This window comes from Emys orbicularis, chromosome 5 (assembly GCF_028017835.1).
Source record: "Emys orbicularis isolate rEmyOrb1 chromosome 5, rEmyOrb1.hap1, whole genome shotgun sequence".
NCBI classification, from domain to species: Eukaryota; Metazoa; Chordata; order Testudines; family Emydidae; genus Emys; species Emys orbicularis.
Genome location: NC_088687.1, coordinates 63,496,114 through 63,509,904, shown reverse-complemented (window position 1 = coordinate 63,509,904; position 13,791 = coordinate 63,496,114). Strand labels below are relative to the sequence as shown.

The window sequence follows — 13,791 nt, the reverse complement described above, 5'->3', positions numbered from 1 at the left end:
CCAAAGGAACAAGAGTCCCAAGGTTGGTCCACATCAAATTTTCTTACGTAACAGTGAAACATGCCAAGCTAGTTTATGAACCTCCACCCCATTCACACACCATCTCTAAAATAAAGTTATTTTACCCTCAAAGCATGTGCTTAAAGATAAGTTCATATATGTAAGTGCTTCCACTGGGGGGAGAATGAGGCCCTGTCTCTAAAATTACTGTAAACAATGTTGAACATTCAACAATATATGCAAACCCCACAAATATCTTTTAAAGAACAGCATAAATTTAATGTCAAAATATTTGAATTCAAGTACAGAAAGTAACACATGATTTCAACATTAAAAAAACAAACAACAGCACAACTCTTTTTTAAAACAGAACTATTATACAGGTAATACCAAAACACAGATGAAGCTTAACAATTTTAACTCTGAATAAATTAACAGCACAAAAAGTAAGATAATTTACTCTATTACTAAAACTATGCAAAGGACCACAATAGTAAATTATTTCTTTAAAGTTTAAAAAAAAAAAAAGTTTATTAAAATCTCTCTTTTGCATCATTTTCCGGCCACATAATAGTTGCCTTCTCGCTAAATAACTACTAATCTTCAACATAACAGCGATCCTTGGTAACAAGATTACAACCAATATTTGCACAAATTAAATTAAAGAGATACTATTCAGTAAAGTAATTATTAGAAAAATTCTTAACATAAACCACTGGGTTCTATTGCCCACACTTAGACCAGGAACCATAAACAGATAAAAGAGCATCAATCTACAGTACACAGGCCAAGAAAAGAAACTTTTTTGAACTTTATCTTTTGACAAATGCTTAGTAAAATACTTATATTTACTGAAATGTGAAAAGTTCCCTATATGGAAATAAATATATTTTACTCATGAAAATGAATAGTGTAGACCCAATTAAAAACTAAAATTGAAAACTTTCATATTAATGCTGTGCAACTTTTTCTTCAAAAGAATGAGGCCTCATTAGAGATATATACTCGCTGTCCAACATGGCTGCCATTAGCAAGCAGAATTGTTGGTGATAAGGGGTAACTTGGATAAAAATAAGGCCTTGATGTGTATGGAAGCACGCTGGGTGTCCCAGAAGAGAGAGAGGCACTAACAGGGGAAATGCTATTTACTGAGCTGCGACGAAAATTGTAGTCTGTAAATAAATATATGAATAGTTACTTTGCATGTAAGTCTATAAATATAAATTTAATTCAAAGAGACAAAATAGACTACTACACAAAAAATCATTTTCTAACATGTTTCAATCCTCAATATTTTGATGATAGCAATGGAGACTATGCTGATTTGTCGCATTGCAAATCCTGTTTTACCAGTATGAGACATAAATACCTGCACTTCACTGATATACTTCTATACCAGGACCACAGATTTGACTGGAAAGGTATCTTTCCACTAACAAATTTGTTTTGCATCTTTCTACCTTTGCAGAAACAAATCTCTGATTTATATTACTACCACAAGATACTAATTTTCTTCCAAATTAGATCTGGTACAGAAATACTGGGATTTCATCTCTGAAAGAAGAGGTGTAACCAGTTCATTTTTGCCTTTTTTTAAGATTTATTATTATTTACAATACAAACTGATAGAATCTTCTCTAAAACTACAGAAATGTGGAGGGTGAGGTATTCTAACTAGATTACTTTGCCAATATTTGATTTACATATTACTGCAAACCTTTTATAAAAGTCTAGTTTTACTTACCATTTAAAGTATTACTGGTTAATACAATTTTAAATAAATCATCCCTTTAAAACAAAAACTATATTAATCAAACATTAGCAAAAAGACAAATAAAATGTAATAAATTTCACTAATCTTTAAATTAAACCATTTAAAATACAGAGATGCTATTTGTAGAATTGTTGTTTCCCAATAAACACATATTTTATTTCCCAGTAATTCTCGTACACCATACAGTGTTATCCTTTTCTCCAAAATAATAAATTCTGAACTTTTCAAACATGCAACTATGCTCTTCATGGTAGTTCAAGCCAAACAAGGTGCAGAGTTGATTCTAGAAATAAGGAGACCTTCTGGCTTCCAAAAAGCATTGTACACTATCTCCAGAGGGAATTGCAAATAAAGTCAGTTTAAGGTGAAGGTTAAGGTCTGCACTGCAGTATCTTCATAATTCTGTAAATGCTGTACCTCAGTTTTTTGGCAAGCATTAACTTAATGAAGTCAATGAGAATAAATGTTTAGCCAACAGGAATGAGACCAACAGCAGTAGTGTAAGCTCAAGCATCATCAGAAAGGACCTAGTTAAGAAAAAAAAATGGGAGAAATTAAAAAAATGGAAACTATTTAGAAAGTTTAGTTTCATTTTCAGTATTGAGACTAAAAAAAAGAATTTTTTTTCAAAATTTAATTTTCCAACAAACAACATTCACGGTGAAAATTAGCAAAAACGTATACATCAGTAAGTGATGAGTTTGCAAGCAAAGGCTCTGATCCTTCACTGACAACTGTGCAGGCAGACCCATGCACCAGAGTTCCAGTGCAAGATGAGAGTCAAAAATTAAGATACTTTTCATCAAGCAATTTTTAAAAAAGCGTCTTTATGACTTCCAATGACCAGTTATTACTAAGTTATCCAGAAACATTTCTTTACACTGTTCTGGCTCTGAAATGGGGTCATGTAAATTAACATCAGGCCCATAACGTCTTCTGATAAATACAGAATATAATTTGTTTATACTGTATAGAAGATAAATGCTTTATATTCTATTATTCCAGTTATTCATATATTTCATGTGCTATATATCAATTTTGTATTATCAGCCTTTTCATTTTACTTGTTTTTATTAAACACATTAAATAGACATTCTGAAAATAACACATTTTGGGGTGCCATATTCTGCCACACTGAGTAATTATTCATGAACTATCCTACTGATTTCAGTGGGACTACTCAGAGTAAGGTTGTAACTCTGGTGCCATAACCTGGCCATTTAGCAGCAGAGTAAAATGAGCCAACTTCATTTCTACTAAAACTCCACTGAAGTGAATCAAGTTATGCCAGGGATGAATTTGACCCAATGTCGCCAAGTTTATATTTCTTACCTGTTATTTATTTTCTCCAAATTCTCCTACACAGATCCAGACTGATGAGGTTATGTTCCCTGTCTGTAAGCAGTGGAGACAGAGAATAACTGAATCTTCAACACAATGTTGTGATCCCTACTTGAAGTATATGGAACCCTAGGAGACTCGGTTACAAAAAATTCCCAACAGTATAATTAATACTCAGGAATGAATAAAAAACTTCATATTTTCAAAATGCCTTAAAAGCATTTGACTATTTAACCCTGCAACAACTCAGTTGAGTAGGTACAAGTATCCCCCTTTAAACAGATGGGGAAACTGAGGCAAAGAAGTTAAAGACATGGTTCTCAGAAGTGCTGAGCACCCACAACTCAAACTGAAATAATTATTAATAATCCAGTCTTCTAGAGAAGATAAGACCTTAATTTCTAATGTAAGAGGCAGTATTTGAATTTTTTTTTTTAAAAATGATGCTTTCTTTATACATCACAAAGAAACAACAAAAGGTATTAGCCCAATTTCTTTTCTTTCACATCACCATTAAACTTTAGCACTCTGTGCCCAAAAAGGAAGGCAGAGATTGTCTTAGTACAATGAAAGCCTCATAGCACAAGAAAGTATTTTGCATCTGTATGTATAAGGCCTGATTTTCAAGTGAGAAGCTCCAAGTTTGAGCATAAAATTGTTTGTGGTTGCAAAATGCACTCAAAATTGGAGGTCGGGTTAAGGTCCTTTTAAAAATCAGACCCATAAACTTCACCTGTGCAGCACCTAACATATTCAAAACCTGACTGCAGACTAGCTAAAGCAATTGCACAGGTGAGCAATGGGGCTCTTTGCAGGTAGCAGTACTAGAGGGAGAGCAATCTCAGTGGGAAGGGGTGGGGAGTAGCCTTGGCTTCAACCCCTCAACACACTAACCAGTGCAACTGAGTTAGTGCACTGGGGAAAGTAATCTGTACCAAATATAAACTGGTGCAGATTATTTGCCTCCTGGATTTCTGGGGCACACCTATAAACTGCCCTTTGCTCAGAACTGTGACAAAGCCCTGACCTACTAAATATTCACAAGCTTCTAAATTACAGACCACTAGCACTCACTGTAAAGAGCACCTTGTAACAATACAAATCCTTCCAAATAAACTAAGTCTTCTCTTTACAAGAGACTTTTTGAAAAAAAGACAGAAGAATCAATTTCTGGTGTACAGTGTATGATTAAATTACCTTCAGAAAAAAAAAAAGAATAATGAGTTTGAGAGCAACTCATTTAAGTCTGTAATTTTAACAACAATCAAAAGGATACAAATCTTTTTGTAAAAATTCTAACAACAATAATGTTTCAAGAAAGAATCAAAGTAAAGCACGGGATAATATTAGTAGCTTAAAAAGTCTGGTGATATCAGGATTTCAGACTATGGAAAAGGTTCCCTACTTCGCTCTAATTGCTCCAACAAATACATCTTGAATTTTGATAAAGCAAACTGAGACCAGACCATATTGAAAAAAAGTATAAATCAATTATATGGCAATATGAAAGGCTTGGTGTTTAAATTATAGCACCATGAAAGAAAAGGTTTCTTTATTCAATAATATGTAGAAAGATGGATCCTACTGGTATCTTCAAGGAAATAATAGGATTAAGTATTTATGTTGAAATCATTGCTTTAAAAGCCAGACCAAGAGCAAAAAGTTTCTCGGGTGAATTATCTATTTTGTTCTTGATTTATAAGGACTATGTTGAACACAATAACTGAATTTATATTTTTAGATAGCCACTCTGTGCTTCAGTTCCCCATGCTTCTGAATTTATACAGCTAGCCATACAACATGAGAAAATGATGAATTGGAATTAAAAACAAGAAAGCTGTCATTTAGAAATTGTAATGAAGATAAACTTTCTTATATACTCATTACAATGAGCAGGAAAATAAAAAATAAAAAGCATTGAAGAAATCACTGAAAGATTTACTGCAGGTAAATTCTAAGATCACTGTAACCTATCCATGACAATCAAAATCTGTGCAGTCGGCAGTGTTTATGTTTCTGAATATTCCTCTGAATTAGGATGAAAAGACACTGGCGTAGGTAGTCTGTTCCCACATTAAAAACCATAGGCAGCAACTATGAGTCAAGGAATATTCACAAGGATTTTCACGCCGAGGTGACCCTGCATTGTCATGTTAGAGGAAGGGAACAACGTATACCTTCCCCATGGAGCAGCCACCCGCAAACCTGCTGTATCCCCTAGGATTCACAGGAGGACACAAATCCTCACAGCAGCGCCAACCCTCTGCATCTCCCCCCCGTGAAGTGAAGCTCCATTACAGCCACAACGCCAGGGACTCCACCTCTAGCTGTGGAGGCTCCCGAGGACCACCAAAGGCTCTGCAAGAGAGTTTATGCAATCTGTGGTAAATGGTGGAAGTGTTGGGTGATAGCGACATGCTTCCCCTGCTCCCCCAACCTTTCTCCCTGCAAGAATCTCTGATCACAAACATATCATTCTGCAGGGCTGTGTGAGGGCAGTTTGGGGCACTGATACAGAAAGACTGAGCCCCTCTTCTGCACATAGGGAGATCCACACATGGATCTCAAGATGAATGATGTGGTCCAAGAGAAATGGAAATCCCATTTCTAAAATAATGCGTCTATTCTCGATACCCATCAGTATGTTAAAATACTACACTGACTTTCACTTTTCTGTGATGGCTATCAGGTTCATTTGTTGGGTGCCTGATTGATTTTAAAAATAATCTGATGATCCAAACATCAACTGCTAGTAAGCCAGTGAACATGGGAGTTCAAAAACCACGCTACAAAGGACCTCGGAGGGAGGGTTCCGATAAAAGTTTAAGGAAGACAACATGTAAGATGGAAAATATTTTTCTTGAACTGTGTAAACAAATGCCAGAACTACAAGACTGCTGTCTTCTCTGGTAAACACAGCAAATAATTAAATATATCAGATTTCCAATACAGTCTAAGGCAAGTTTCCAGAAGTTTCAGTTTCTTTCTGTCTCCACTACTTTCATAGAAGGAATATCATCCCCTCAGTACAGACCTATGTAAGAGAATGAAAGAGAAATATGTTTTAAGAATTCTATATATATACATATATATAAAAAAAACATAAAAAGGACAATTATTTACAAAAACTTATATCCGCAGTAAACGTTTTCATATCTGCCATTAAAAAAAAAAAGAGAGAGAGAGAGAGAGATCAATAAGGGCCAGAATTTGATATCCTTCCTCATGTTGAGCAGTACCTCAACTCTATAAATAGTCACCCTGGGCTAATTGTGAAGCCAGGTACTAAATATGAATAACGATATCAAAATTTGGCCCTTAGGTATTATCACTAAAATTGCTTTACAAACTCATGTCACAAGATTCTGACAGGATTAACTGAGAATATCCATCGAAGAGTTCCAAACAATTTTCAGTACAATCACACATGTAGGGAGACTTGTTAACTAGATTATCCACTTCTGACGTTAAAAAAGATAAAAGCAGTCACCTTCATTAAGAAATTAGCCTGTACAATACCACCAAAATTTCTAGGACAATATTTGGCTTTGGCCTCGTGCCTTGCAAAGCACTTGAAGTCCAGGAACATCTTGTTATAACCAAGCACTGTGTTACTGTTTACACAGAAACTTTAATTTATTTAAACTAGTGGAAAAGTCATAGTTTGAACCATGAATGGTTCAAAACTTCTGTCTAATTATACTTCAAATTCAGTAAATTACTAGACCAGATTTTCAGAAAACCTGGTTATGAAATTCAAGGAAGTCTCAGACACACAGTATAATGGAACAAGTGACGACTCTTGGGTCCTTACAAATATTGAAAAATGGCAAATTGACCTCCCTTATTTTATTCAGGTATCTCACAGGAATATCAAATGATTATTTATTTTGTGATACCAAAAAGCCAAATAAAAGACTATTATTAATGCATGAATTACTCTATGACTGCCATGCATGTAAAGATCTTTTAACTATGAGAATATCAAAATCTTAAATAAAAAAGTTATTACATGGAAAAACAGTCCACCAATTTAGAGAACTGAGAAACCCTGGGTTACTAACATGCACTTGGATATGCTTTTTGTTGGGGGGGTAGATGGCTCTGAGCCAGGCTTAAAGACACTGGAAGTGTAGTTTTGCTAAGGGTGTCACAAATATACAGGGTGCAATATGACCCAGAAGTTGCAGGCAAGCCTCTGCTGTTTGCAGGCTCTGCTGTATTGTAGAAACAAGGCTGATATAGCTGCTAGGGTTACCATTCTGAACCACTCAGAGTGGACAAAGATGTTTTCTCTCTTGAGGTCCAGATATAAATACTCAGAGATTGTAACATCACCTGGGTGCTTTAAGAGAGTAAAGAGTACCTTCTGTGACATCACTAAACTTGGGGCTCTCAAAGGGAAGATCATCAACAGTGTTTTGCATCTCCTGAGACAGAGCACAGGACTGCAACCAAGCAGCCCGATACATTACTACTGCTGTAGCCATGGAGAGTGCAGCTGTGTTGGCAGCATCTAATGAAGCCTGGAGAGATGCCCTGGTGATTGTCTGGCCTTCTGTTCTGAGGGATTAAAATCATCCTCTGATCTTGTGGCAGGTATTCAACAAAAGATGAGAATTTAGAATAGTTTGTAAAGTTACATTTTGTCATCAGGGCTTGGCAACTGGCTACTCTGAACTGTAGCAAGGCAGAGGAGTAGCTGTTCCATCCCAGGAGATCCAGTCTTTTTAGCTCTTTATTGGATTGTGTAGAGTGGAACTGAAGTTGTCTGTTCCATTCACTGACTGCCTCAACCAGGGAGTTGGGTGCAGTATGGGAGAAGAAATATTCCACGCCTTTGGGTGGGATGTAGTATTTCTTAATAGCCTATTTATATGTACGTGAGATAGTGGCTGGCACTTGCTATATAGACCATGCAGGGATCAGGAGAGCATCATTGATGGGCAAGGCAATTTTGCCAAGGAGATGTGTGAAGAATATCCAACAAGTATTGGGGTTCCTACATCTCCTCCAACAGAATATGTAGGGTCTCCACTATACATTTCATAAGATCTTGAAAGGCCCTCAAATAAGCCAACATAAGTGATGAGGGAGACATGATAGCCTCGTCCAGTGGAGGAAGAGGAGGATTTCTTCGCCCACAGGTGGCTCTTGCTCCTCTGTAAGAGCTTGCCACATGGAAGGGCTTAAGAGTAACAGATACTGCTCCTGATGACCCCTCTTATGAAATGGGAGCTGTAGAACTGTCCATCATAAAGGGGCCAATAGATTCCAATAAGACCACTGTGGTGGAGCACAAGAAAAGAGGTCAGGATCCCACGGATGTCCTTGCCAGGGTTGCCCTGTTAGAAGTTTCATAATCAGGGCATACCTCAAATGAGGGAGGTGGAAAGGGGGAACCTCATATAGATCCCTTAGAATCAGAAGAAGTGTCATCGCCCATGTCAATGGGAGGGACAAATGGTGTCAGTACTGGTGATCAAGTTGGTATGGGAGCCCGAAATGGATCCTGCAATTGCATGGGAACCATAGATCGACAGTGTGAAGATACTGGAGCACACTGAATTGGTACCAGCCTGAAATGTGTCTCTGTTATCTCTAAGAATTTGTGAAGGACTGGAGACTGTGATGGTACCTGCGGACAAACACTACTGAATATGGTAGCAGAGTGTAGGTAGGCTTTGGGAGGACAGGCCATACCAGGTAACGTTTTTCAGTACCTTTCAGAAGTGGTGATTCTGTCTCCTCCAGGATCCAAAAGTCCTCAGGGGTTAGAAAATGGACAGTACCAGAGACACCAGGTGGGAAACATCAGGAGTCAGAATATCTGGTGGTACCAGAGATGGTACTGCAGTACAATCAGTGTGTCCTTCAAATCTAGATACTGAAGGCACTATGGATGTCTATTTTGACTTGGCTCTGGAATCCTTGTGACACGGAGGCACAGACTCTGGTCCCAATGCAGGTATTATTTTAGGTACTTTAAAAGACAGTCTCTTGGTACACAGCATGGTCTTCTTAGCTGATGCCCTGGTCGCAGTACCAGAGAGGATGGGTGTGTCAGTGGTACCCGTGATGGGACGCAAAGTCTCCAGAGACACAGATCAAGACAGTAACTTTCCTTTTCTCCTCTCCAGATCTGGAGAAGGTAGTCTTTTCTTCTTTTATAGTTTACATGGTTCTGAAGGCCCCAAGGGTCTTTTCTTACCACTACAGTATAGACCGGGGTAGGGAACTTATGGCACGCATGCCAAAGGCGGCACGCGAGCTGATTTTCAGTGGCACTCACACTGCCCGGGTCCTGGCCACCGGTCCGGGTAGCTCTGCATTTTAATTTAATTTTAAATGAAGCTTCTTAAACATTTTATAAACCTTATTTAGTTTACATACAACAATAGTTTAGTTATATATTATAGACTTATAGAAAGAGACCTTCTAAAAACATTAAAATGTATTACTGGCATGCAAAACCTTAAATTAGAGTGACTAAACGAAGACTTGGCACACCACTTCTGAAAGGTTACAGACCCCTGGTATAGACGGTAACTGGAGCTCTCTGTGGATCCAATGTACAGCAGGATGCCTTGCATCCCACAGGTCTCAGCAAGTGCTCCCTTAAGAAGAGTTTGAGCCTGTCCTCCCTCCATTTCTTAGATCTACTCTTAAAGCCTGATCAGATCTTACATTTGGGAGGGGACAAGAGAGTCCTCAAGGCAGCAGCGGCAGTTTGAATATCCATTGCTATGGGAGAAAGACCTATGGAAAGTCTAGCAGGGTTTGAAGCCAAGGGTCTTGGGAATAACCCACACTCATGACCGTAGATTAAGGCCTGAGAAACAATGGCTCAAATTGGGCAAAAAACAGAAGAAGGGAAGGGGAAACCCCTTCACCTTTGAAAAAGCACAAACTCTGCTAAAAAAAAAAAAAAGAAAGAAAGAAAATTTAAGCAAGTGTTGTAGCGAGCTGAGGCTAACTAATGGATACTGCACTACTCCATGACAAGCTGCAGGCATCTGAGAAGAAACTGGAGTGGCAGTGGGTCGGCTCCTCCCAGTATACTCATATACTGGATCACAAGGGCATCTAGCACTCAGGCAAAGACCCTGCTGACAAAAATCTCTGATCACGAGTGCACAGACATGCGCAGATTCTGACATGGAGCACCTATACTTGAAGAAAAAGATGATGATGCACATACATAATGCCTGCTGGAGCAGGCCATTAAATATTAAAATATCAATTTTAGATGTATTTTCCTTTGCTCCTTTCTTGTAACATTAAGGTTCAACATATTACCAAACTCACTTCATGGTCAAAAAGTAAGAGAAATTTGAATCAACTGTTTTGGGGAACAGGAATCACCATTTCTATTAGAATGATTGTCATGTTACTTTAAAAAAAAATAAACCTGTACAGTTTAATTGGCTGTTTTATTCCAGGCTTAAACTTTATAAAGAATTCAACAACTTTTGATTATTTTTTCAGTATTTTTTTTAAAAAACTGTATACACCATTAAATTTTTTTTTTTTTTTTTAATTCTGAATTGCACTTTTGGGTTTTTGTGCAAAAGTCTTCCCAGGTGGACTCCAAAAGATCTAAATAATAATAATCCTGCTTATGGGAGAAATTGAGATTTCTACATTGATAGTAATAGAAATTAGAGATATTGGACAAGATCTTCTTGTGTGTCCAAAAGTGTACACATTAAGTCAGGGGTATGTGTGCAAGTGGTTAAAGCTCATTTTTGCAGTTCCCTAAACTGGTGATTCTCTTGGCAGACCAGTTCCCTTGTGCTGTACCAGCAAAAACAGTATGAAAACTAAACAGGTTTGGAGTAGCATAGGAGCATCCCAGCCATGCTTCTTCTCTGTTATGCCAGCAGCAGGGAAAGTGTGAGGCAGAAGAGTACATTGTCAACTCAATACAAGCACAGGATCACCCTTACACTGAAGTATTGTTCCCCAGTTTTATGGCAGATGATGCCAACAGTGCAGTGCATAAGGGCCTTACCCTACTGGAGGCTCTGACCCTTTAAGTTCACGTGACAAGTTGACTGTCACATTCAGCTGCTCTCAAAATGCTTCTATTTATAGTCATGATACTACAATAATGTCTATTAAATGTGATATTAAAACTATATAAGCAATGTCAAGAGCAAGATAAATTTTTACAACTTTTCTGCAGTCATTTACTTACTGAAGAAATGCATTGTGATTTCGAAACAATCAGGAATAATAGAAAAAAGGGAACATCTGTTAATTTTGTTTCTGTATCCCAATGATTGACAGCTAAAAGCACCAATGAATTTTTTTGGGATGACTGGGATTGGTAGCTTTAATACAGAACATACACAATTCATGTTTATGCATCCTCAGTGTACTATTACAGAACTGATGAACTCTGACTGGCAATCACTACTAATACCGGGCCAAAACTTAACAGGGAGAAAAAACAAAAACATGAGTATATCTAGGGTGAGATACAAGACATCTTTTAGCCGTCTAGAAATAGTGACCAATTTAAGAAGCTCCCCTATGAAGTACAGGTGATCCCCACAGACACTTGTCAACAAGATGAGAAGTATATTAGTCAACAGCCAAAAATCTAATCAAATATATTTCAAGTTCAGTCCAAGCCTGATATACAATACTTATTCTAAAATGATACTGTGTTGTTTTCAGGCACTATATTTCTGCATACTGACAGATCTAATAATATAGGGTTTCAAACTATAGTCTGTGAAACACTTGGTACTCTACGATGAAGTAGCTGGTCACATGGTGCAGGCTCTCTTTGTTTGGAGGTACTAAACTGCACTAAAAGACTGCTAAAATATTACTTTCCTCATATAAGCAATTATCACAGGGATACTGTGCAATTTTAAGTGGGAAGTGGAAGGACTGTCCAATGGTTAGGGCACTGGCTTAGGATATGTGACACCCAGTGTTGCCTAGTGTTTGGATATTCTCTCTCTCTCTCTCTATTCCTTAACATAGCAGAGCCAGAGGTAAAAGACTTTGGTCTCCTGTTCTCGCTGGCCACACCCATTGCCTAGGCAGTTCAGTTTTCAATTCTTCCAAAACAGTCCTCTCTCACCCACATATTTTTAAACTGCTTATATAGTTAAAAAAAACCACTAAATTTAGCAGTAGGTAAAGAGAGGTTACTTATCAGTAATTGTTGTTCAAGTCACCTCTCTGCATTCTCATTTATAGTGAGTTACACAGCAGCAAAAGCCACATATCTATTGGTGGGCTCATGAGCATCCTTGAGCATCATATGTAAGATGCCTAGTCTGTATAGGAGCGTGCACCCCAACCATCACTTCAGTTCCTTCTCCACTGCCACAGAGGGACCCTCTGTCGTATCTGTCAGCTACTCATTCTCTTAGGTTTCGCTTCAGACATATTTTTATACATTACTAAAATAGAACACTAAACGATTTTTAACATAGTTTAGGTAAGGTTGGAAGGATTTCTCCATTTCCTCAGATCCCTAGATGCTCAGTTTCAGCACCACATCTATGCCCAGTACTAACCCCAAAAAGCTTTAATAGAATGCACGAGACATCTTTCTTTCCAGAGTCAAATGTGAACACACACTTTGAAAGAGTTCTGTATGCTCTCTTCCAGTGGGTAACTCCCCATAAGCGGGTATACACAGAGACTGTCAAAGAAGATACCTTTGATCCATAAAAAAAAATACAAACAAGAAAACTTTATGAACATCTCTCAATGACCACTAAGTCGATTGTTTGTAGCCAGAGTCTTGGCTACAGGAATCAAATTAACAAGTAAAAATGCATACTGTTTGTGATGTGTAGCTATCCTATGCATTGTACTATATTGCAAAGAACTCTAAAGAGGACTTCAAAAATCCTACTGTGCCTGATAATGTTTTCCCTACTATTGTTAGAAGGAGCACCTACAGTTACTACACTGAAAATGATTAGAGAAGAAATTACTTCTCTCTACTCCCCCCCCTCCCCACCCCCTCCACATACACACAGTTTACATTTTGCATTTGACCTTAGTCAGTTTCACCATAGAATCAGGCATTTTGCCCCAGTTGTTTATGCAGGTTTTTCCACACAGTAACATGGGATACAAAAGCCATTTTAAAAATTAGGAAAATGTGACTGTAAAAACCGCAAAAACTGGCAGGGGGACTCATTTGTAAATATTAACTGAAACTATCTCTAGTTCATTTTTTTAAAGTGACAATGGGCTTGTCTACACTGCCTCACAGTTCGAACTGTGGGAATGGGAACAGCAGTGTGCACAAAATGGCTGCACTGTAACTCCCCTGTGTGAATTTTCTGGGTGCCAACTAAAAGGTTCCTGGTTTGCATTAATGTAACTGTTTGAACAGAATTACATTAATGCAAACTAGGAACTAGGGCTGTCAAGCAATTAAAAAAAATTAATCACAATTAATCACACTGTTAAACAATAATAGAATACCATTTATTGAAATACTTTTGGATGTTTTCTACATTTTCAAATATATTGATTTCAATTACAACACAGAATATAAAATGTACAGTGCTCACTTTATATTTATTTTTGATTACAAGTATTCGCACTATAAAAAAACAAAGAAATAGTATTTTTCAATTCACCTAATACAAGTACTGTACTGCAATCTCTTTATCATGAGAGTTGAACTTATA

At 37.5% G+C, this 13,791-nt stretch overlaps 1 protein-coding gene across 1 annotated transcript in view; it reads right to left on the bottom strand.

Moving 5' to 3' along the window:
• Window positions 1–972: 972 nt before the first annotated feature.
• The window catches only part of RBM46 (RNA binding motif protein 46), a 37,022-nt gene continuing 24,203 nt past the window's right edge, over window positions 973–13,791 (bottom strand). The window contains exon 5 of the mRNA XM_065404947.1: window positions 973–1,172. Coding sequence (XP_065261019.1) covers window positions 973–1,172 — 200 coding nt within the window. The remainder of the gene's footprint in view (window positions 1,173–13,791) is intronic.